General features: G+C 41.8%; 1 protein-coding gene across 1 annotated transcript in view; it reads left to right on the forward strand.

Moving 5' to 3' along the window:
- The window catches only part of GRAMD4 (GRAM domain containing 4), an 837,450-nt gene that overhangs the window by 649,221 nt on the left and 163,324 nt on the right, over window positions 1-24,905 (forward strand). Inside the window, exons 12-13 of the mRNA XM_053716614.1 lie at window positions 5,633-5,676; window positions 5,774-5,883. Of these exons, the coding sequence (XP_053572589.1) occupies window positions 5,633-5,676; window positions 5,774-5,883 (154 nt within the window). The remainder of the gene's footprint in view (window positions 1-5,632; window positions 5,677-5,773; window positions 5,884-24,905) is intronic.

Raw genomic sequence — 24,905 nt, forward strand, 5'->3', positions numbered from 1 at the left:
TTATTTTTCTCTGTGTCTCCATTTATTTAAAGACTGCTGTTAACTTGTAATTCACAAATCAATTGAAAGCAGTTGCATTGTGTTTTTAATATGTGCTGCTTTTATACAAGTTTATATTAATAAAAAGGAGATAATGAGTCATTTAAAAATATATGTAATTATTGCAGTTAAATGTTTTTAGAAATAATGCCACTGTAAAGTAACTGGTTAAACACATAGTTAAAGGGAGATATTTAAAATTAAACTTTCATGATTGAGGTAGAGCATGCTATTTTAATAGACTTTTCTAGTTATTTATATTTTGAGAATTAGCATCAACTGTTACTGGCCCCATGTCAGCAAATCAAATTAGTTTTTGAAAGGAACATGAAAGTCATAATTAAATTTCCATCATTCAGATAGAAATTGCACACAAAAAAACAAAAAAAACTTTCTATTTTACTTTTATTATTATGTACTTCATTCTTTTGGTGTCCTTTGTTGTCCTTTGTTGAAGAGCATACGTAAGTGGGATGTGCACGTGCGTTTCTTGAACACCATATTGCAGCAGCTGTGTTGGCAGTATTGATAACTTGTCCTTTGTGTAAAACTTGTATGGTAAATTATTTCTATTTTTACAATACAGTAGTGAGTAGAGAAGAGATTGTGTATCATTCTAATCGCTTAGTAACTGGCACTGTGCAACAGAATTGTTTGAGTGTGTATGTGAGCAGAGTGTGTGGGTGTCGGTGAGCAGAGTATGTGTGCTTTATTCTCCAGGCAATCAATACATTTCCGATGAGCTGGTGCTTTAGTGCAGTGTTTCTCAACAATGGTCCTCAAGTACCCCCAACAGGCCAGGTTTTCATTATAACTGAATCAGTGCACAGGTTAAGTAATCTGCTGATCAGTAACTCAGTGGTTACTAACTTGCTCTCACCCATCACCTGATTGTCACCTGTACACTGGTTCAGCTATCATTTAAACCATATCTAGTGCCTCACCAGCCTCTGACCTCACTGCATGTCACTGATCAGCACATACATCCAGCAACCTATGAAAGTGTTCAACTATCCCAAATTGAGTTTAAAACCCAATAGTCCCTGCTGTCCTCACTGTGTTTCCCTTTATAACATTAAAACAGCAGTTCAAATCATGTGCAACTCTATATTAAAAATAACAGGCTTCATACATTAAAGGCACATAATACTCATATGCTAAATCACTTAAAACTGAGGCAGTATAACATTTTTCTGTGTAAAAATGTATCTTTCAGTTACTGCCCAGCTGCAGGTTTAAAAAAATAAAAAAAGGAAGAATGAACATGCGTCAGCAGTGCTGAGGTCATGAACTCTTTTACTATGATCTCATGAGATTTCATAGTAAACTTCCTTAAACTAAGTAGGGAAATAACATGAGTGCATGATGCACGCTCCCTTGCAGGTCCCGGGACAGGAGGAGAGTAGGAGGTCATGAGCAGAGCGAAGGGGACGGGAGGGAGAGTATCTGGAGATAGGGGGGAGCAGTGCAGTTGAGGGCTTTGTAAGTCAGAATGAGAATTATTTGTTTGATCCTAGAGGCAAGAGGAAGCCAGTGAAGGGATTGGCAGAGAGGTGCAGCAGATGAAGAGCGACATGTAAGGAAGATGAGTCTGGCAGAGGCGTTCATCATGGATTGTAAAGGAGCTAGGCGGCAGGTGGGGAGACCAGAGAGAACAGAGTTGCAGTAATCAAGGCGGGAAAGAATGAGAGAGTGGATTAAAATCTTAGTTATGTCGTGTAAGGAAGTGTCTAATTTTAGAGATGTTTTTAAGGTGGAAGCAGCAGGCTTTAGCCAAAGACTGAATGTGAGGAGTGAAAGAAAGATCTGAGTCAAATGTGACCCTGAGACATCGGGCGTGCGGGGTAGGGGTAATGATGGAGTTGTCGACAGTTATAGAGAGATTAGGGGTGGAGAGTTTAGAAGAAGGGGGGAAAATAAGGAGCTCAGTTTTGGAGAGATTTAGCTTGAGGTAGTGAGAGGACATCCAGTTAGAGATGTGAGAGAGACAGTTAGTGGTACGGGTTAGCAAGGAAGGAGATAGGTCTGGTGCAGAGAAGTAGATTTGGGTGTCGTCGGCATACAAATGATATTGTAAACTTTGGGACTTTATTAGAGAGCCTAGTGATGACGTGTAGATTGAGAAGAGAAGGGAACCGAGGACAGAGCCTTGCGTTACTCCGACAGAAAGTGGTGACGGGGCAGAGGAGGCCCCAGAGAAGGCTACACTAAAGGTATGGTTTGACAGGTAGGAAGAGTGCCACGAGAGGGCTGTGTCACAGATGCTGAAGGATTGGAGGGTTTGGGGCAAAAGAGGGTGGTCAACAGTGTCAAAGGCTGCGGACAGATCAAGGAGGATAAGCAGAGAGAAGTGCCGTTTTGATTTTGCTGTAAGTAGGTCGTTGGTAACCTTAACAATTGCTGTCTCTGTAGAGTGATGGGGACGAAATCCAGATTGCAGTGGGTCAAGGAGGGAGTTTATTGTAAGGAAATGGGATAGGCGTGCATAAGCTAGTTTTTCAAGAAGCTTTGATGCAAGAGGAGGAGGGAAATAGGGCGGGTAGTGGGATGGGGAGGTAGGATCAAGGGAAGGTTTTTTGAGGATAGGGGTGACCAGTGCATGTTTCAGCGATGAGGGAAATATACCGGTGCTGAGGGAGAGGTTGATAGTGTGTGTGAGTATAGGGGTAAGGGTGGCAGAGAGGGAGGGGAGTAGCTGTAGGATAGGGGATAGGATAGGGTCAAGGGACAGGTAGTGAGGTGAGAGCGCAGTATAAGTGCCGAAACTTCTTCCTCAATAACAGGGGAGAATGAGCTAAGTTTAAGGTTATGTGGGTTGTGGTTGATTAAGAGCATTTGAGGGGGAGAGAGAATGGAATTATGTTGAGAGCTGATTTCATTTCTGATGGAGTCGATTTTGTTATTGAAGTGGCTGGCAAAGTCTTGAGCTGACAGAGAAGTTCTATTAGGAGGTGGGGGAGGGTGGAGAAGGGTATTGAAAGTGGAGAACAAACGTTTTGGGTTTGAAGAAAGATTAGAGATAAGAGTAGAGAAGTAGTGTTGCTTATGGAAATTAAGGGCAGAGTAGTAGGAGTTCAAGATAAATTTGTAATGTTGAAAATCCGCTGAACTCCTAGATTTTTTTCCAGTGCCGCTCAGCAGTACGGGAACATCTGCGTAGGTATCGTGTCAGAGGAGTATGCCAGGGCTGAGGATGAGTGTTTGATTTCTGAGCTATGGTAAGAGGGGCGAGATTGTCAAGGACTGATGTAAGGGTGGAATTATAGTGGCAGATAGATTGGTCAGGGCAGGAAAAGGAGGAGAAGGATGAGAGGAGAGGTTTGAGGGAATTAGAAAGCTGTTGTTGATCTAATGACATAATGCATCTGTGAAGTTTGGTGTGAGGAGCAGAAGAAGGGAGAATTGTAGGGAGGGATGATATGTTGCAAGTAAGAAGATGGTTGTCAGAAAGAGGAAAGGGGGAGTTTGTGAAGTTTGAGAGAGTGCATCGATAGCTAAAGATCAGGTCAAGGGAGTGACCATCTTTGTGAGTGGGAGAATCGGTCCATTCTGACAAGCCGAAAGAGGAAGTGAGTTGCAGAAGTTGTTTTGCAGAGGAGGCAGTGGGATTGTCAAGAGGGATATTGAAGTCACCAAGAATGAGGGAAGGGGGTGTCTGAGAAAAGGAAATAAGGTAGCCAGGCAGCCAAGTGATCTAGAAATTGAGTTGAGGAGCCAGGAGGACGGTATATGACTGAGACACATATAGAAAGAGGAGAGAATAAGCAAATTATGTGGGTTTCGAATGAGGAAAATGTGAGGGAAGAGATGGGATGTATTTGTTGAAAGGTGCAACGAGAGGAAAGTAAAATACCTACACCACTTCCTTGTCTATTACCAGACCTAGGAGTGTGGCTGAAGTGGAGACCCCCATGTGACAGAGCAGCAGTGGATGCTGTGTCTAGGGGAGAGAGCCAGGTTTCTGTTAGGCCAGAAGGTTGAGGGAGCGGGGAGATAAAGAGGTCATGTATAGAAGTGAGTTTGTTGCAACCTGCATTCTTATATGGGCAGTAAAGATCTAATGATTACATACTTATTTGTTTTGTTACTATAGATTAACAAATTTGCCAAATTTAAACATTTTAAAACAAATTAACATCCTTTTTTTTACTGTAATTGTTTTTCAATAGCCAAACTGCACTCACCATATGCCTTATTTGTAGGAGCCAATCTGGGCTTTAGTCCGCAGACAACAAGGTTAGCCACTGCCGTAAAGTTAGTCTCAAATGCATTTGAAGTTATCAGCATGGTAGCATGGTTAGCCTTGGGAAGTCAGCAGGGTGTATTTCAAGTTCTGAAAGTTAGAACATTTTCACAGCTAAATTACATGAAAAGGGATCAGAAGAAAAATAAGTGTACTGCAAAGTTGTTAGATTACGCATGACTAAACATTTTTCTTTCAAAATCTTAAAGTTTTTACTGTCTCTTTAATTTTCCTGCTCTCAGGATTCCATGTACTAAGCAGTGTAAGCTGCTTCAGAGCCCTTGCGGAGCAGGTTCACAAATGCGAGTCTGCTTCCAGCAATGTAATGTTTCTTACACTCTCCGCTCCTTCTGAGTTTGCGGAAAAAAGTCACCCAACAAACTTTTGCTCGGGGTGATTGACAGACCCTTGCGCGAGAGAGGACGGCGTTACACACTCGCTTGAGTGTGTTCTAGTACATACAGGCAGCAGACAAACAGGATCGCTGCTTGTAGGCCGCAAAGCCGCACGGACAGGTTCGCAAGTTGAGAGCCTTGTCTGTAAGGCAGTTAGTACATGTCGGCCTCAGACTCCTTAGGTATTAGTCACTGTTGTAAAGCTGATGGAATTCAGTTGTTTTCCCTTAACCTATCCATGGCATTACAGATTAGTATATCTGCCTCGGTAGTAAGCAATCTGCTGCAAGAGAACTTAAGGGACGGGTTATATTAAGAAACTTATTTAAGATAGGAGTCAGCATGGTTTTATGAGAAATGAAACAGTGTTGCAGTAAAGGGATTGTAATCTAATTGGACTTAAGTGGGGCCGACTTCTTTTTAATATTTTTACCATTGTCCTTGATTGATAAGAGTGCAGTGGTGTTTACATTTTTGGTGATGGTACAAAATTAAGTAAGCTAAATAATAATGTAGTTTGCTACAAACTAAAATAATAGTGCTGCTGTCTTTAAATCATTTTCATTACGCTTTTTTTATTCTCCATATCCCCCGCTCCAATGTTGTCCCATTTATATAGTATTTTGCTTACTTGTTTTATCTTAGATGGATAATTTAACATATATCTGTGGTAAATCCAGTTTGCCAATTTTAGATCTTTCCTTACAGTTTGTACAAATGCCTTTGAAGAATAAGCACATCCCGATCAACATTAATTATGAATTTAATTTTGTTTTATGTGATGCCAGATACTTGGTATCAGGTCTCTGGATAAATATATTTCAGCTTTGGATCAATTTTTAATATGTTCCAAAAGTACTATAGTTCATTATCCTGTGTGATTTTTATTTTTTTGTGAGAAACTGATGCAAAATACAATAACTTTATAACCAGTTTGTTTTTCTTTTTATCACAGAACCTGTTTGGCAAGATGGCTGATATACTGGAAAAAATTAAGAAGTATGATGATGATTATTATTATTATTATTATGTTTAAATGTAATTTGTTTGTGTCATGTCCAATAACACATTTCCTTATTTCACCCCCATTTTGCAGCTTATTCATGTGGGTTCAACCAGAAATAACACAGAAACTTTATATTTGCCTATGGTTAGCGTTCATTGCGTCCTGTTTTTTTCCCTACAAACTTATTGGGCTTTGCATGGGTAAGTATTCAACGTCATTCATTTGCACAAGGTATAAACTAACTAAACGTTTTTCTCAACCTTTTTTCAGTAGTTAATACAATCAGAACTAAAAAGATTTTCAAAAGTACTTTATAATGCTAAAAGTATTACGTTTTAACACTTTGAAAATTAAAAAATAGGGACAGTCAATGTTCCAAATTTTGACCATCCTGCATATACCTGCTTTGCAAATAAAGGCTGAACTTTTTCTCCAGTCTCAAGTGTTTTTTCCCCCTAGATGTTAGAGAAGACATTTTACCTTTGCAAGGAACTAGACACCCTAATATGCATCAACTGTCCCAACATGCTATCATCCCTGACATATTCCACATCGTCCACTGACCGCATAAACCATGTATGTGCAGCAGTGTGAGAGCGGTCACATTGTAATATCTGGGGGGTTTTTAATCTCTCACCAGCATTATAAAAGTGGGAGCTATTCGTTAATAATAGGATAATCAAAGTAATAAAAATTCATACTCGCTCACCCTATATGTCGCTGGTCTTTAATGGTTTTCTAGGGTATAATAGCATGGGTCCTGCAGCGAGTGACATCACTGAACTATTATACCCTCCCTCCTTCCTACTGGCCACTGGAAATGGCTTGCGGCAAGACCGCGCTATTAAAAATTAAATCCTCATTGAAAGACCAGCGACACACGGGGTATGTCACTGGTCCTTAAAGAGTTAAACATTTATTCCAAGCTGCATAAACATGTTGACATGGTTAACACAACCTGGATAGTGAATTCAGTCTAGTACTTTTCAAATGTCAGGGCTGTACTCATAAAGAGCTGAAAACTGCATGGATAAGTACGGCCATGAGAGCTGAAATGCGTTACATTAGACCCTCCTCCCAGGATGTTTTTACTAGGGCAATATTTTTAATGCAGCTTGGAATAAATGTTTAAGGGCAGTGAGCGAATCTGTATTTGTTACTTGGATTGTCTAAAACTTATCTAATGCCAGGGAACACACGTTCAATATGTGAGAATCCTACACATATGTAATGCAGGGAGAATTATGAGCGAAGACATTCAAACTAAATTGAAAAGCAGACTTTCAAGTTATTGTTTCTGACACTTTCACAAATAGAACAGCAACACAGAATATGCAGATACCTCCTTTATGGGGTTCATATAGAAAATGTGTAAAGCCTTAAACAAAAGATACTAAGCAAAGGACTTTATAAATAAAACAAGCATGTTGTGATGAGGGCAATAATGCAGGAAGAGTTTTGTTAGTAACACATATCAACTCACTTTAGGGGATATAAATAGATGACATTATATTTTGAATTATTATTTATTTGTAGAACGCCAACAGTAGACTATTGCTTGTATATTACTGTGTGTTTAACAAGTTGTACCCTATATTACCGATTAAACAGCTGATTGTCCCAACCAGTTAGTCCTGGAATCAGCAATGCAAACTATGGCCTAGATTTAGAGTTTGGCGTTAGCCGTGAAAACCAGCGTTAGAGGCTCCTAACGCTGGTTTTAGGCTACCGCCGGTATTTGGAGTCGTGTAGGTAAGGGTCTAACGCTCACTTTTCAGCCGCGACTTTTCCATACCGCAGATCCCCCTACGCCATTTGCATATCCTATCTTTTCAATGGGATTTTTCTAACGCCGGTATTTAGAGTCGTTTCTGAAGTGAGCGTTAGAGCTCTAACGACAAAACTCCAGCCGCAGGAAAAAAGCAGGAGTTAAGAGCTTTCTGGGCTAACGCCGGTTTCTAAAGCTCTTAACTACTGTACTCTAAAGTACACTAACACCCATAAACTACCTATGTACCCCTAAACCGAGGTCTCCCCACATCGCCGCAACTCGATTAAATTTTTTTAACCCCTAATCTGCCGACCGCCACCTACGTTATACTTATGTACCCCTAATCTGCTTCCCCTAACCCCGCCGACCCCTATATTATATTTATTAACCCCTAACCTGCCCCCCCACAACGTCGCCGCCAGCTACTTAAAATAATTAACCCCTAATCTGCCGACCGCAAAGCGCCGCCACCTACGTTATCCTTATGTACCCCTAATCTGCTGCCCCTAACACCACCGACCCCTATATTATATTTATTAACCCCTAATCTGCCCCCCTCAACGTCGCCGACACCTGCCTACACTTATTAACCCCTAATCTGCCGAGCGGACCTGAGCGCTACTATAATAAAGTTATTAACCCCTAATCCGCCTCACTAACCCCTATCATAAATAGTATTAACCCCTAATCTGCCCTCCCTAACATCGCCGACACCTAACTTCAATTATTAACCCCTAATCTGACGACCGAATCTCGCCGCTATTCTAATAAATGTATTAACCCCTAAAGCTAAGTCTAAACCTAACACTAACACCCCCCTAAGTTAAATATAATTTAAATCTAACGAAATTAATTAACTCTTATTAAATAAATTATTCCTATTTAATGCTAAATACTTACCTGTAAAATAAACCCTAATATAGCTACAATATAAATTATAATTATATTGTAGCTATTTTAGGATTAATATTTATTTTACAGGTAACTTTGTATTTATTTTAACCAGGTACAATAGCTATTAAATAGTTAAGAACTATGTAATAGTTACCTAGTTAAAATAATAACAAAATTACCTGTAAAATAAGTCCTAACCTAAGTTATAATTAAACCTAACACTACCCTATCAATAAATTAATTAAATAAAATACCTACAATTACCTACAATAAAACCTAACACTACACTATCAATAAATAAATTAAATACAATTTCTACAAATAACTACAATTACATAAACTAACTAAAGTACAAAAAATAAAAAGAACTAAGTTACAAAAAATAAAAAAATATTTACAAACATAAGAAAAATATTACAACAATTTTAAACTAATTACACCTACTCTAAGCCCCCTAATAAAATAACAAAGACCCCCAAAATAAAAAATTCCCTACCCTATTCTAAATTAATAAATTTAAAAGCTCTTTTACCTTACCAGCCCTGAACAGGGCCCTTTGCGGGGCATGCCCCAAGAAAATCAGCTCTTTTGCCTGTAAAAAAAACATACAATACCCCCCCCCCAACATTACAACCCACCACCCACATACCCCTAATCTAACCCAAACCCCCCTTAAATAAACCTAACACTAAGCCCCTGAAGATCTTCCTACCTTGTCTTCACCTCAACAGGTATCACCGATCCGTCCTGGCATCCGGTGCTGAAGAGGTCCAGAAGAGGCTCCAAAGTCTTCCTCCTATCCGGCAAGAAGAGGACATCCGGACCGGCAAACATCTTCATCCAAGCGGCATCTTCGATCTTCTTCCATCCGGTGCGGAGCGGGTCCATGTTGAAGCATCCAACGCGGATCCATCCTCTTCTTCCGGCGTCTCCTGACGAATGACGGTTCCTTTAAGGGACGTCATCCAAGATGGCGTCCCTCGAATTCCGATTGGCTGATAGGATTCTATCAGCCAATCGGAATTAAGGTAGGAATATTCTGATTGGCTGATGGAATCAGCCAATCAGAATCAAGTTCAATCCGATTGGCTGATCCAATCAGCCAATCAGATTGAGCACGCATTCTATTGGCTGATCGGAACAGCCAATAGAATGCGAGCTCAATCTGATTGGCTGATTGGATCAGCCAATCGGATTGAACTTGATTCTGATTGGCTGATTCCATCAGCCAATCAGAATATTCCTACCTTAATTCCGATTGGCTGATAGAATCCTATCAGCCAATCGGAATTCGAGGACGCCATCTTGGATGACGTCCCTTAAAGGAACCGTCATTTGTCGGGAGACGCCGGAAGAAGAGGATGGATCCGCGTCGGATGCTTCAACATGGACCCGCTCCGCACCGGATGGAAGAAGATCGAAGATACCGCTTGGATGAAGATGTTTGCCGGTCCGGATATCCTCTTCTTGCCGGATAGGAGGAAGACTTTGGAGCCTCTTCTGGACCTCTTCAGCACCGGATGCCAGGACGGATCGGTGATACCTGTTGAGGTGAAGACAAGGTAGGAAGATCTTCAGGGGGCTTAGTGTTAGGTTTATTTAAGGGGGGTTTGGGTTAGATTAGGGGTATGTGGGTGGTGGGTTGTAATGTTGGGGGGGGGGTATTGTATGTTTTTTTTTACAGGCAAAAGAGCTGATTTTCTTGGGGCATGCCCCGCAAAGGGCCCTGTTCAGGGCTGGTAAGGTAAAAGAGCTTTTAAATTTATTAATTTAGAATAGGGTAGGGAATTTTTTATTTTGGGGGTCTTTGTTATTTTATTAGGGGGCTTAGAGTAGGTGTAATTAGTTTAAAATTGTTGTAATATTTTTCTTATGTTTGTAAATATTTTTTTATTTTTTGTAACTTAGTTCTTTTTTATTTTTTGTACTTTAGTTAGTTTATGTAATTGTAGTTATTTGTAGAAATTGTATTTAATTTATTTATTGATAGTGTAGTGTTAGGTTTTATTGTAGGTAATTGTAGGTATTTTATTTAATTAATTTATTGATAGGGTAGTGTTAGGTTTAATTATAACTTAGGTTAGGACTTATTTTACAGGTAATTTTGTTATTATTTTAACTAGGTAACTATTAAATAGTTCTTAACTATTTAATAGCTATTGTACCTGGTTAAAATAATTACAAAGTTGCCTGTAAAAATAAATATTAATCCTAAAATAGCTACAATATAATTATAATTTATATTGTAGCTATATTAGGATGTATTTTACAGGTAAGTATTTAGCTTTAAATAGGAATAATTTATTTAATAAGAGTTAATTAATTTCGTTAGATGTAAATTATATTTAAGTTAGGGGGGTGTTAGTGTTAGGGTTAGACTTAGCTTTAGGGGTTAATACATTTATTATAGTAGCGATGAGCTCCGGTCATCAGAATAGGGGTTAATAATTGAAGTTAGGTGTCGGCGATGTTAGGGAGGGCAGATTAGGGGTTAATACTATTTAATATAGGGTTAGTGAGGCGGATTAGGGGTTAATAACTTTATTATAGTAGCGCTCAGGTCCCGCTCGGCAGATTAGGGGTAATAAGTGTAGGCAGGTGTCGGCGACGTTGAGGGGGCAGATTAGGGGTTAATAAATATAATATAGGGGTCGGCGGTGTTAGGGGCAGCAGATTAGGGGTACATAAGGATAACGTAGGTGGCGGCGCTATGCGGTCGGCAGATTAGGGGTTAATTATTGTAAGTAGCTGGCGGCGACGTGGGGGGGCAGGTTAGGGGTTAATAAATATAATATAGGGGTCGGCGGTGTTAGGGGCAGCAGATTAGGGGTACATAGGGATAACGTAGGTTGCGGCGGTGTACGGAGCGGCAGATTAGGGGTTAATAATAATATGCAGGGGTCAGCGATAGCGGGGGAGGAAGATTAGGGGTTAATAAGTGTAAGGGTAGGGGTGTTTAGACTCGGGGTACATGTTAGGTTGTTAGGTGCAGACGTAGGAAGTGTTTCCCCATAGGAAACAATGGGGCTGCGTTAGGAGCTGAACGCTGCTTTTTTGCAGGTGTTAGTTTTTTTTTCAGCTCAAACAGCCCCATTGTTTCCTATGGGAGAATCGTGCACGAGCACGTTTTTGAGGCTGGCCGCGTCCGTAAGCAACTCGGGTATCGAGAGTTGCATTTGCGGTAAAAATGCTCTACGCTCCTTTTTTGGAGCCTAACGCAGCATTTTTTTGGACTCTCGATACCAGAGTTAATTTTATGGTGCGGCCCGAAAAAAGCCCGCGTAGCGTTAACAACCCATCTACCGCCAAACTCCAAATCTAGGCCTATGGTTGCAAGTCAGAGTCCAGGCTCTGACATTTACAGCGTCAAAATTATAAAATCATTACAGGTATTTAGGCAAATCAGATTCACTATATTTATGCTAGCAGGTCACATTGCTGATATGGAGAAAATCATCAGTCCCCAAATAATATATAACACTGTCTAGAAACTAGAATTTCTCTCTAGCTCTCTCAATAAATTAAATGGTTCTTTACTAACATGAACATTAGAGACAGTTATCATTTTACATTTTCTTCATAAATGGAAAGAGTCCACAGCTGCATTCATTACATTTGGGAAATAAGAACCTGGCCACCAGGAGGAGGCAAAGACGCCCCAGCCAAAGGCTTAAATACTCCTCCCACTTCCCTCATCCCCTAGTCATTCTTTGCCTTTCGTCCCAGGAGGTTGGCATAGAAGTGTCAGAAGTTAGTTTTCGTCTCTTATGGAGGGTAGTACTCTTCGACATGGGTTGGGAGTTTTAAGTAATCCTATCAGTCTCTCAGTGAGGGCTTAGATGAAAGTTAGAGTCTGGAGATGCAGCGAGAGTCTTTCTGCGAAACCATCCTGACTCATTTTAACAACTCCACAAGCAATCAGCATTGTCAAACTTCTCTTCACTGCCTGCTTTCTTCTCTCAAGTCCATGGCGGAGGCGAGGCTACTATTTGCCACAATTGAAGGATCGTGTTCCTGTTCCACCGCGCAGATTCCGGTAAGATCGTTTCATTTTACTTCTTCATGAATGTACTGTAACGTATTTGTTTCTGCGAACTCACATGAAAAATACAGGGTCTCAGTGGGACTCCTTTAGTATCTTGGAATCAAGGGTTAATAACTCCTGAGGGGATTATTGAACAGGGGGGGGGGTAATCATGTTTATGTGGTTCAATCTGCTTATGTGTAGTGTTAACTGGGCTTGTGACTTTTGGAACATAACGGCCTTTCGAAGTGACTCGACCTTACGGTTGGGCATGCTTTTTTTTTTACTGTACAGTTCACCCTGTCTACGTTTTTGTCTCCCATTTCCACATTCGTGACTGTGTGGCGACGGAGAATTCTAGTCCGCTAGTGTCTTGTTCATAGGAGGTGGTAAATGCCCCAGCCATTGTAGGTGTCAGGTGCCATTTAAATTGTTTTATATATAGTCCATTTTTTTGGTATCCTTTATCCAGTTATGGAGGATGCTGATGTTGAGATTGTTCAACTTTCTGATTCAGATTCTTTGTCCTGTGAAGAATGCGAATTGGTCCCATTGACTCAAGTTAGTCAGTTATGTTCTTTAGGCCGTCCTAGAGCGTCTTGTTCAGGCTCAGGGATTCAAGGGACTGCTGAGCCATCCGCCTCTGGGGGCCCTGTCCTCCGTGAGGCGAGTTCCCTACCACTGCCTACTACTACTACACATGCGGGTAACCCAGATTATGTGTTTCCCGCCTCGGAGGGTGGATTGTTCCCCCCCCCCCCCATAGGTTGTGGCACGTTTTTGCTTTTACATACTTTTAGCTCTTGCGCGTCTACAAAGTCCAGATGTTTAATTGCGATTGTGCTCGTGCCTGATTGCCCCAGGTCTCTCGGCCACCGGAAGGCAGGTGCAGTTCCCTGCGGGTGTAATTGTTCCTGAGTGTTGTGCCTTTCGTTAAAGGCAGGCTCGCCTTTGTGTCTTACTCAGACAAGTTTTTGAGCTGTTTGGGGACCCTATCCTTCTTGGTTATGGGACTCATCAGTCTCCTCCTTCAAATGGCTCACCTCGCTAGACATGGGGGGATGAAGTAATCTCCTTTAAGTCTTGTTATCGAGATCCTTCCCAGTTTTGTTGGAAGAATAGGGTTTTCGTTAGGCTGGGGCGGATCTTTCTGTTATTCTTGGGCGTTAACCCTCGGGTTGCCTGTCATTTTATTTTATCCGGTTAGGATGAATTTTCTTATTCTTTTTCATACTATGTTTCCTGTAGGAACTTTCTCTGGGATCTATACTCGCTGTATTCTTCTACGGAAGTTGGTCGGGACACGTTAGCCCCATGTTTATCTGTTTTTTCTTCCTCCCTCTCTGAGGGCAGATTTAGCCAGCTTGGCAGTTATGACCTTGGTTGCAGGCTGGTATCGCTTGGGTTCAGTTCTTCTGTCTCAAGGCTTATTCAGACACGTGGCGCCTATTATACCTTGCTGGTCAGGTTGGGGTGCTGAGTGCTCGTAGCATTATTATGTTTCTTGTTATTTGTTTTACAAGTTTCAGCTAAGCATTCTCGAGAGGACTTGCGGGTCCGTGCGTCTCTTGGGATTGTTTCAGTCCTAAATAGCCGTCTCTCTGGTGACTGGGTCAGTTAATTTTGCTGCGTCACTCTGTTGTTTCCAATACCGTCGGAACCTAGAGTATTCCTTCCCACACGGTGGGAAAATTAGAGGGTTTAGCGCCTCTTTTCCGCCGGTCAGGCGATGTTGCTTTAGGAAATGGCACTTTTTGGACTTGTTCCTTTAGTGGTTCTTCTTCATTGAGACCTCTTGGATGTTGTCTGTTTCTCCTTGTGGATGGGTCACCTTTGGGGGACTTGGAGTCCCTTCGGGAATTTTTTTCTTTTTCGGGACATTAGACAGGGAGGTCTTTTCTGGGCTCCGGTTAGGGGTCCTTTCCCCGGTGTTGGGAATGCTCTGCATCATCTTCTTGGGATAGAAGAGGTCCTAGTGGTTTTCCATTCATATGGTTCAGGTATTGCCATACAGGTGACATCCAAACCCATGTTTTACTATCCTCTGACTTCGAATCTGAGGTGATGTGGAGGCTTGATGTTGCTGTGTTCGGGTGACTTGTCCTCACTGTTCCCCTTGTGTCTGGAGCTCGTGGCTAGCTGGCCATCTAGCTCAGCATACTAATGCTCTGTGGCTACTCTGTACTGTTGCAAACAGAGGTTTGCTAGTTCGATCCCCGGCGAGTTCTTTCCTCCTTTTAAGGTTGATAAAATGCCTTGTGTTCCTTAAGTGGGATTAGCTGCACTTTTAAAGCACAATCATGTTAATGTTGCTTGGACACCTGTTAGCTCTAGTGTCCTTTTACGGCCCTGGCTCTTTGGAGTGTTGGGCTCCTGCAAGGGGTGGTCTCTTCCCTTTGGGTCGGGACTTACAAGTGCTTCTTGCTCTTGTTATCTGGGTTATTCTGGATTTTTTTTCTGTTTTTTTTTTATATCAGACAAGGGATTTATGTTCTTGGAAGATTGTTTAATCGAAACATTTGTGGGGCCTGTGCTTCTTTTCCTGATCTTCCGGTGGTCGAGGGTTTAACTCAGCGCTTTCTCTTTGTGGATACCACTGTGGGATCTTACCAGACCTTATGATCCTAGGACTGGCCTGGGGTTCCAGTTTCCAGGGTACTTGGGCTTAGCCCTTGTTCTGGCTGTTCTGTTTTACAACTTGGCCAGATTTTCGAAGAGCTGTGGCTCCTTTGGGGCTTGTCTTGTGCCGGACGATACGGTTCCCTTGGGACAGCCAACTACCGTGACCTGATGGTGGGCTTTCCTGCCTAGCAAAGGAAGGTTTGTGGTTGCTCAGCTGTTACTTTTGCGCCTGGTATGTGTGCTAGCATGATGGTCTTTTAAGGAGTTCTTCTGTGTTCGTCAGTGATGTGGCCTTGTGTCCTCTCAGTTCTTCCTACAACTTCCTGTCTTATGGGCAGGTGTTTATCGACGCTCTCCTCTTCAGGGGGCTCGGTGTCTTTCTTACAGAGGTGTGGTTCCTTTTTTTAGGGGCCTCTTCTGTGTTCGGGAGGTTGGAGCATATGTTTTATTTGTTTCGGGGATTGGTCTTCTCTTTGAGTTCCTTTCCATCTGGGGAGCTGCTGGCTCCGCATTGCGACTTAGTCGGGTGGCTGGCTAGATCCCTTGGGTCTGTCGCCTTCTCGATTGTCTTTAGATTGAAGTGACTGTGTCCATTCTTCCGCCCTTTTGGGGGCCGTTCTTGGGCTTCCTTTCGGTTCCCTTGCTTTCAGATCTGCTGCTGCTTGGGCTGGTCTGGCTAGGGTAAGATCGGAGATCTGTTGTCCATCCTCAGGTCTTATGGGTGACTGTAGGCCTTTTTTAGAGGTTCTGTGCCTCTCCCCTTTTGTGATCTGTGAGTAGGCTTGGTGGTCTGGATTTCCTGGAGAGTGTCCTCTGTCTTGGAAGTTGGGCAATCTATTTTGTTCGGCTGCTTCTTCCTTACGGATAGTGTTTTCTCCTTGTCTTCCTACGGATGGCAGATGTTACTGGACTCAGATGTTTATTCTGAGTTTGCTACTTGTAATTTTCTGCTTGCTCAGTCTCTGAGTTCTGACGCTTTGAGGACTTTTTCTTCAGCTGTCTTTTTTCTTGATGATGTCCGGTTGCTCATTGTGGGTTGGGCGTCATCTCCCCTTGTTCTCGGATCAATTCGGGTCTCTGTGGACTTGGCCTTCCTTTGACAGGGGTTTTTCCTTTATGGATTTGCTGTACCTTTGGGTATCCCTTTGGCTTACCCTTGTCCTCTCCCTTTTGGGGATTTTGGTACTTTACTAGGAAGGGTTGTGTAGGGACCGACTGCTGGGCGACGGTTCTCCTGGAGGAGTGTTGGCTCAGTGAGTCTCTAGTTAGGCTTTCGGACTATCTGCGGGTCAGTGTCCTTGGGGCATTTTCCTTCTAGTTTTTTTGCCCGGCTCCGACGAAGCGGGGTTTCGTTAGATTGTGTTTTTGGGTTTTTTCCAGCCTGGTGCCCTCAGAATGAGCCGTTTACTGTATCCTCCCGTTTTTGCATTTTGTGTCTTCTATAGCTTGGGTATTGTTTTCCTAAAAGTAATGAATGCAGCTGTGGACTCTTTCCATTTATGAAGAAAAACTTAAATTATGCTTACCTGATAGTTTTCTTTTCTTCAGATGGAAAGAGTCCACAGCTCCTCACCTGTATTTTTTCTGTGGGGGCGCCTTTATTTTTTATTCTTCTGGCACCTTTTCACCCTGGTATTTCTTTTACTGTTCCTTGTTCCTCGGCAGAATGACTGGGGCATGAGGGAAGTGGGAGGAGTATTTAAACCTTTGGCTGGGGTGTCTTTGCCTCCTCCTGGTGGCCAGGTTTTTAGTTACCAAAAGTAATGAATGCACCTGTGGACCCTTTTTCCATCTGAAAAAAAGAAAATTATCAGATAAGCATAATTTAAGTTTTTTTAGAAAACCATGCCGTATTGTAGGTGGGAATACGTGCATGATGATTTGTTTAAAATTAGGAATTAACAGCAGAAAAAGGTTGTGGCTTGTGCTACTTTGTAGATCATAGGCAAAGCACACTTTGATTATTGGGAACAATCTTGGAAACAATGTCCATATAAACTTGAAACAGGATGACTTTGTGACCCCAGAGGCATCTTGTTATTTATTTAGCCAATATGGCATCTTGTTGTTTATATAGCTAATATGCTGTTATCTACATACATGAAGGAATTAAAATTTTTGTAGCACACACATGAGGCTTATTGAAATTAGTCGTCTTCTTGGCCATGTAGATTTATTTAAATATATATTTTTTAAATTAAATTTTCTTGTTGTTTTTTTTTTTTCAGCTTTGTAAAGTTGTTCTGATTTGCTTCTAATATATTATAAAATATGAAGTGATTGTTCCAAACATGTTTTATTATCCAAAGTAAATAATTGATCTTTGTGCCTTAAAAGCAAAAACAATATAGTGAAGTGTTTTATATTTTCCAAACCATAATGGATTGCCGAAGGGCTACTCATGTATATGTGAGCCTCTCTGGCGCTTAGGATGGTGCACACCTATTTTTATACTGCCAGGTACCTAGTATACATCCAGCAATAAGTCTGTGGTATTCTATTATAAATGTGAATGTATTAAAAGTACAATTGTACAAAAGTCACAATATAGCTGTGTGAACAGATGAATATGAATTAAATCGTGCTACCGCTCCAACAATGGCTCAGTTGTCCTGCGATGCCTATCATTGTGACGCATGAGCCTAGGAGACCACGTCTTAAATATATTATAATTACTGAGTTGTCATAAGTGATTTTTGTGGTTTTGTCTTAGTTTTTTTTTATTATTATTATTTATTTATATGTGCCAACAGTGTAAAAGAAAAACAACACACAGTATCAACTTAAAACATATTACAAAAATAAGACCACCTCGCAGGGTGTTAAATGTTGTACAGCCATGAAGAGAACATAAAAACAGAAGAAAAAAACATACCAGGCCTTTTAAAGGTTTCACATACCATCCCTTTCAATTTTGGCAAAATACAGAAAATTAACGTCTACTACATACGTTATGAACCTTCACAGTACATAAACTTATATGTCTTCCTTATATAAGAGAACTTATCCAAGTAGTTTAATAAAACTGAAACAAAATACCTAGTCTCTTCATTACCTTATGACCATATGCTGGATACTGAGAAAAAAAATCTTTTCAAATTTTTCTACTTTTACACTGAAGCACTTTTTATCTTAAAACACAAAATATAGAAAAACAAAGGAAAATCAGAAAATAGGGGAAGAGAGAGAAAAAAAAAAAAGAAGGGAAGTTACCGTCTCTCGCGCGAGCTCCGCTCCCCCTTCACGCTCCCACTGTACTAATCTGGGGACAGAGTTCGGTCCACCACGCCTCTTAAAGGTAACATGTTACATGTCTCTGTAATTCCTAATCCATTCTGCTGGAAATTCACCTAATATCGCCAAATCACAGAAACACTCTGAACTAAAAAATGGATATAATATAGACTTTTGAATACTTTCCGAGTATGTCTTGATTATCGGCAGCCATCCTAATAAGAATTTCCTTACTTCCTTTTCTCTTGCTTCTCTAAGATGAAAAGACTCGTACATTATATGCATCTGGATTTCCTTAATGAACACTGAAAAATCAGGCATTTTATTAGCTTTCCAGTTTTTCACTATCAATTGTCTAACCAACAAAATAATTATATTTAGAATTTTTTTCTGTAATAATACATCCTGATTGGCATAATTGAGGAAAAAAATACAATCTGCATCTAAGCAGATCTTTAGTTTATAAATATTGTTAATCCAATAAGCGACCTTCTTCCAGAATTGTCCGGCCTTGGGACACCCAAAGAACATATGTAAAATGTCTGCATTAATATAAAGACATTGTGGACAAGAGAAAGTTTGACTAGTAAACATTTCTTTCATGTAATTAGCAAGAGTCCACTTTGCCTCCTATGGAGGTGGTGAAGTAAGTTTGTGCTAGATTCTACGTTGATATGCGCTCCGCAGCAGGTTGGAGCCCGGTTTTCCTCTCAGCGTGCAGTGAATGTCAGAGGGATGTGAGGAGAGTATTGCCTATTTGAATTCAATGATCTCCTTCTACGGGGTCTATTTCATAGGTTCTCTGTTATCGGTCGTAGAGATTCATCTCTTACCTCCCTTTTCAGATCGACGATATACTCTTATTTATATATCATTACCTCTGCTGATTTTCGTTTCAGTACTGGTTTGGCTTTCTACAACATGTAGATGAGTGTCCTGGGGTAAGTAAGTCTTATTTTCTGTGACACTCTAAGCTATGGTTGGGCACTTTTTTATAAAGTTCTAAATATATGTATTCAAACATTTATTTGCCTTGACTCAGGATGTTCAACGTTCCTTATTTCAGACAGTCAGTTTCATATTTGGGATAATGCATATGAATCAATCAATTTTTTTCTTACCTTAAAATTTGACTTTCTCCAACATAGGTGTGTCCGGTCCACGGCGTCATCCTTACTTGTGGGATATTCTCTTCCCCAACAGGAAATGGCAAAGAGCCCAGCAAAGCTGGTCACATGATCCCTCCTAGGCTCCGCCTACCCCAGTCATTCTCTTTGCCGTTGTACAGGCAACATCTCCACGGAGATGGCTTAGAGTTTTTTAGTGTTTAACTGTAGTTTTTATTATTCAATCAAGAGTTTGTTATTTTAAAATAGTGCTGGTATGTACTATTTACTCTGAAACAGAAAAGAGATGAAGATTTCTGTTTGTAAGAGGAAAATGATTTTAGCAACCGTTACTAAAATCGATGGCTGTTCCACACAGGACTGTTGAGAGGAATTAACTTCAGTTGAGGGAACAGTGAGCAGAATTTTACTGCTTGAGGTATGACACATTCTAACAAGACGATGTAATGCTGGAAGCTGTCATTTTCCCTATGGGATCCGGTAAGCCATTTTTATTACAGACAATAAATAAGGGCTTCACAAGGGCTTTTTAAGACTGTAGACATTTTCTGGGCTAAATCGATTCATATAATAAACATATTTAGCCTTGAGGAATCATTTTAATCTGGGTATTTTGTAAAATAATATCGGCAGGCACTGTTTTGGACACCTTATTCTCTAGGGGCTTTCCCTAATCATAGGCAGAGTCTCATTTTCGCACCGGTATTGCGCACTTGTTTTTGAGAAGCATGACATGCAGTCGCATGTGTGAGGAGCTCTGATACATAGAAAAGACTTTCTGAAGGCTTCATTTGGTATCGTATTCCCCTTTGGGCTTGGTTGGGTCTCAGCAAAGCAGATACCAGGGACTGTAAAGGGGTTAAAGATAAAAACGGCTCCGGTTCCGTTATTTTAAGGGTTAAAGCTTTCAAATTTGGTGTGCAATACTTTTAAGGCTTTAAGACACAATTCCTTCATACTTTTTCGCAATTGCAGTAATAAAGTGTGTTCAGTTTAAAATTTAAAGTGACAGTAACGGTTTTATTTTAAAACGTTTTTTTGTACTTTGTTATCAAGTTTATGCCTGTTTAACATGTCTGAACTACCAGATAGACTGTGTTCTGAATGTGGGGAAGCCAAGGTTCCTTCTCATTTAAATAGATGTGATTTATGTGACACAAAATTTAGAGAAAATGATGCCCAAGATGATTCCTCAAGTGAGGGGAGTAAGCATGGTACTGCATCATCCCCTCCTTCGTCTACACCAGTCTTGCCCACTCAGGAGGCCCCTAGTACATCTAGCGCGCCAATACTCCTTACTATGCAACAATTAACGGCTGTAATGGATAATTCTATCAAAAACATTTTAGCCAAAATGCCCACTTATCAGCGTAAGCGCGACTGCTCTGTTTTAGATAATACTGAAGAGCATGAGGACGCTGATGATATTGTTTCTGAAGGGCCCCTACACCAGTCTGAGGGGGCCAGGGAGGTTTTGTCTGAGGGAGAAATTTCAGATTCAGGGAAAATTTCTCAACAAGCTGAACCTGATGTGATTACATTTAAATTTAAGTTGGAACATCTCCGCGCTCTGCTTAAGGAGGTGTTATCCACTCTGGATGATTGTGAGAATTTGATCATCCCAGAGAAACTATGTAAAATGGACAAGTTCCTAGAGGTCCCGGGGCCCCCAGAAGCTTTTCCTATACCCAAGCGGGTGGCGGACATTGTAAATAAAGAATGGGAAAGGCCCGGTATACCTTTCGTCCCTCCCCCCATATTTAAAAAATTGTTTCCTATGGTCGACCCCAGAAAGGACTTATGGCAGACAGTCCCCAAGGTCGAGGGGGCGGTTTCTACTTTAAACAAACGCACCACTATACCCATAGAAGATAGTTGTGCTTTCAAAGATCCTATGGATAAAAAATTAGAAGGTTTGCTTAAAAAGATGTTTGTTCAGCAAGGTTACCTTCTACATCCAATTTCATGCATTGTCCCTGTCACTACAGCCGCGTGTTTCTGGTTCGATGAGCTAGAAAAGGCGATCACTAGTGATTCTCCTCCTTATGAGGAGATTATGGACAGAATCCGTGCTCTCAAATTGGCTAATTCTTTCACCCTAGACGCCACTTTGCAATTGGCAAGGTTAGCGGCGAAAAATTCTGGGTTTGCTATTGTGGCGCGCAGAGCGCTTTGGTTGAAATCTTGGTCAGCGGATGCGTCTTCCAAGAACAAATTGCTTAACATTCCTTTCAAGGGGAAAACGCTGTTTGGCCCTGACTTGAAAGAGATTATCTCTGATATCACTGGGGGTAAGGGCCACGCCCTTCCTCAGGATAGGTCTTTCAAGGCCAAAAATAAACCTAATTTTCGTCCCTTTCGTAGAAACGGACCAGCCCCAAGTGCTACGTCCTCTAAGCAAGAGGGTAATACTTCTCAAGCCAAGCCAGCCTGGAGACCAATGCAAGGCTGGAACAAGGGAAAGCAGGCCAAGAAACCTGCCACTGCTACCAAGACAGCATGAACTGTTGGCCCCCGATCCGGGACCGGATCTGGTGGGGGGCAGACTCTCTCTCTTCGCTCAGGCTTGGGCAAGAGATGTTCTGGATCCTTGGGCACTAGAAATAGTCTCCCAAGGTTATCTTCTGGAATTCAAGGGGCTTCCCCCAAGGGGGAGGTTCCACAGGTCTCAATTGTCTTCAGACCACATAAAAAAACAGGCATTCTTACATTGTGTAGAAGACCTGTTAAAAATGGGAGTGATTCATCCTGTTCCATTAGGGGAACAAGGGATGGGGTTCTACTCCAATCTGTTCGTAGTTCCCAAAAAAGAGGGAACGTTCAGACCAATCTTAGATCTCAAGATCCTAAACAAGTTTCTCAAGGTTCCATCGTTCAAAATGGAAACCATTTGAACAATTCTTCCTTCCATCCAGGAAGGTCAATTCATGACCACGGTGGATTTAAAGGATGCGTATCTACATATTCCTATTCACAAGGAACATCATCGGTTCCTAAGGTTCGCATTCCTGGACAAGCGTTACCAGTTCGTGGCACTTCCTTTCGGATTAGCCACTGCTCCAAGGATTTTCACAAAGGTACTAGGGTCCCTTCTAGCGGTGCTAAGACCAAGGGGCATTGCAGTAGTACCTTACTTGGACGACATTCTGATTCAAGCGTCGTCCCTCAAGCAAAGGCTCAAACGGACATAGTCCTGGCCTTTCTCAGATCTCACGGATGGAAAGTGAACGTAGAAAAGAGTTCTCTATCTCCGTCAACAAGGGTTCCCTTCTTGGGAACAATAATAGACTCCTTAGAAATGAGGATTTTTCTGACAGAGGCCAGAAAAACAAAACTTCTAAACTCTTGTCAAATACTTCATTCCGTTCCTCTTCCTTCCATAGCGCAGTGCATGGAAGTAATAGGTTTGATGGTAGCGGCAATGGACATAGTTCCTTTTGCGCGCATTCATCTAAGACCATTACAACTGTGCATGCTCAGTCAGTGGAATGGGGACTATACAGACTTGTCTCCGACGATACAAGTAAATCAGAGGACCAGAGATTCACTCCGTTGGTGGCTGTCCCTGGACAACCTGTCACAAGGGATGAACTTCCGCAGGCCAGAGTGGGTCATTGTCACGACCGACGCCAGTCTGATGGGCTGGGGCGCGGTCTGGGGACCCCTGAAAGCTCAGGGTCTTTGGTCTCGGGAAGAATCTCTTCTACCGATAAATATTCTGGAACTGAGAGCGATACTCAATGCTCTCAAGGCTTGGCCTCAGCTAGCAAAGGCCAAGTTCATACGGTTTCAATCAGACAACATGACGACTGTTGCGTACATCAACCATCAGGGGGGAACAAGGAGTTCCCTGGCGATGGAAGAAGTGACCAAAAATCATTCAATGGGCGGAGACTCACTCCTGCCACCTGTCTGCAATCCACATCCCAGGAGTGGAAAATTGGGAAGCGGATTTTCTGAGTCGTCAGACATTACATCCGGGGGAGTGGGAACTCCATCCGGAAATCTTTGCCCAAATTACTCAACTGTGGGGCATTCCAGACAAGGATCTGATGGCCTCTCGTCAGAACTTCAAGGTTCCTTGCTACGGGTCCAGATCCAGGGATCCCAAGGCGACTCTAGTAGATGCACTAGTAGCACCTTGGACCTTCAAACTAGCTTATGTATTCCCGCCGTTTCCTCTCATCCCCAGGCTGGTAGCCAGGATCAATCAGGAGAGGGCATCGGTGATCTTGATAGCTCCTGCGTGGCCACGCAGGACTTGGTATGCAGATCTGGTGAATTTGTCATCGGCTCCACCATGGAAGCTACCTTTGAGACGAGACCTTCTTGTTCAAGGTCCGTTCGAACATCCGAATCTGGTCTCACTCCAACTGACTGCTTGGAGATTGAACGCTTGATCTTATCAAAGCGAGGGTTCTCAGATTCTGTTATTGATACTCTTGTTCAGGCCAGAAAGCCTGTAACTAGAAAAATTTACCACAAAATATGGAAAAAATATATCTGTTGGTGTGAATCTAAAGGATTCCCTTGGGACAAGGTAAAAATTCCTAAGATTCTATCCTTTCTTCAAGAAGGATTGGAGAAAGGATTATCTGCAAGTTCCTTGAAGGGACAGATTTCTGCCTTGTCTGTGTTACTTCACAAAAAGTTGGCAGCTGTGCCAGATGTTCAAGCCTTTGTTCAGGCTCTGGTTAGAATCAAGCCTGTTTACAAACCTTTGACTCCTCCTTGGAGTCTCAACTTAGTTCTTTCAGTTCTTCAGGGGGTTCCGTTTGAACCCTTACATTCCGTTGATATTAAGTTATTATCTTGGAAAGTTTTGTTTTTGGTTGCAATTTCTTCTGCTAGAAGAGTTTCAGAATTATCTGCTCTGCAGTGTTCTCCTCCTTATCTGGTGTTCCATGCAGATAAGGTGGTTTTACGTACTAAACCTGGTTTTCTTCCGAAAGTTGTTTCTAACAAAAACATTAACCAGGAGATAGTCGTGCCTTCTTTGTGTCCGAATCCAGTTTCAAAGAAGGAACGTTTGTTGCACAATTTGGATGTTGTTCGCGCTCTAAAATTCTATTTAGATGCTACAAAGGATTTTAGACAAACATCTTCCTTGTTTGTTGTTTACTCTGGTAAAATGAGAGGTCAAAAAGCAACTTCTACCTCTCTCTCTTTTTGGATTAAAAGCATCATCAGATTGGCTTATGAGACTGCCGGACGGCAGCCTCCTGAAAGAATCACAGCTCATTCCACTAGGGCTGTGGCTTCCACATGGGCCTTCAAGAACGAGGCTTCTGTTGATCAGATATGTCGGGCAGCGACTTGGTCTTCACTGCACACTTTTACCAAATTTTACAAGTTTGATACTTTTGCTTCTTCTGAGGCTATTTTTGGGAGAAAGGTTTTGCAAGCCGTGGTGCCTTCCATTTAGGTGACCTGATTTGCTCCCTCCCTTCATCCGTGTCCTAAAGCTTTGGTATTGGTTCCCACAAGTAAGGATGACGCCGTGGACCGGACACACCTATGTTGGAGAAAACAGAATTTATGTTTACCTGA

The sequence above is a fragment of the Bombina bombina genome, chromosome 6, assembly GCF_027579735.1.
Source record: "Bombina bombina isolate aBomBom1 chromosome 6, aBomBom1.pri, whole genome shotgun sequence".
NCBI lineage: Eukaryota > Metazoa > Chordata > Amphibia > Anura > Bombinatoridae > Bombina > Bombina bombina.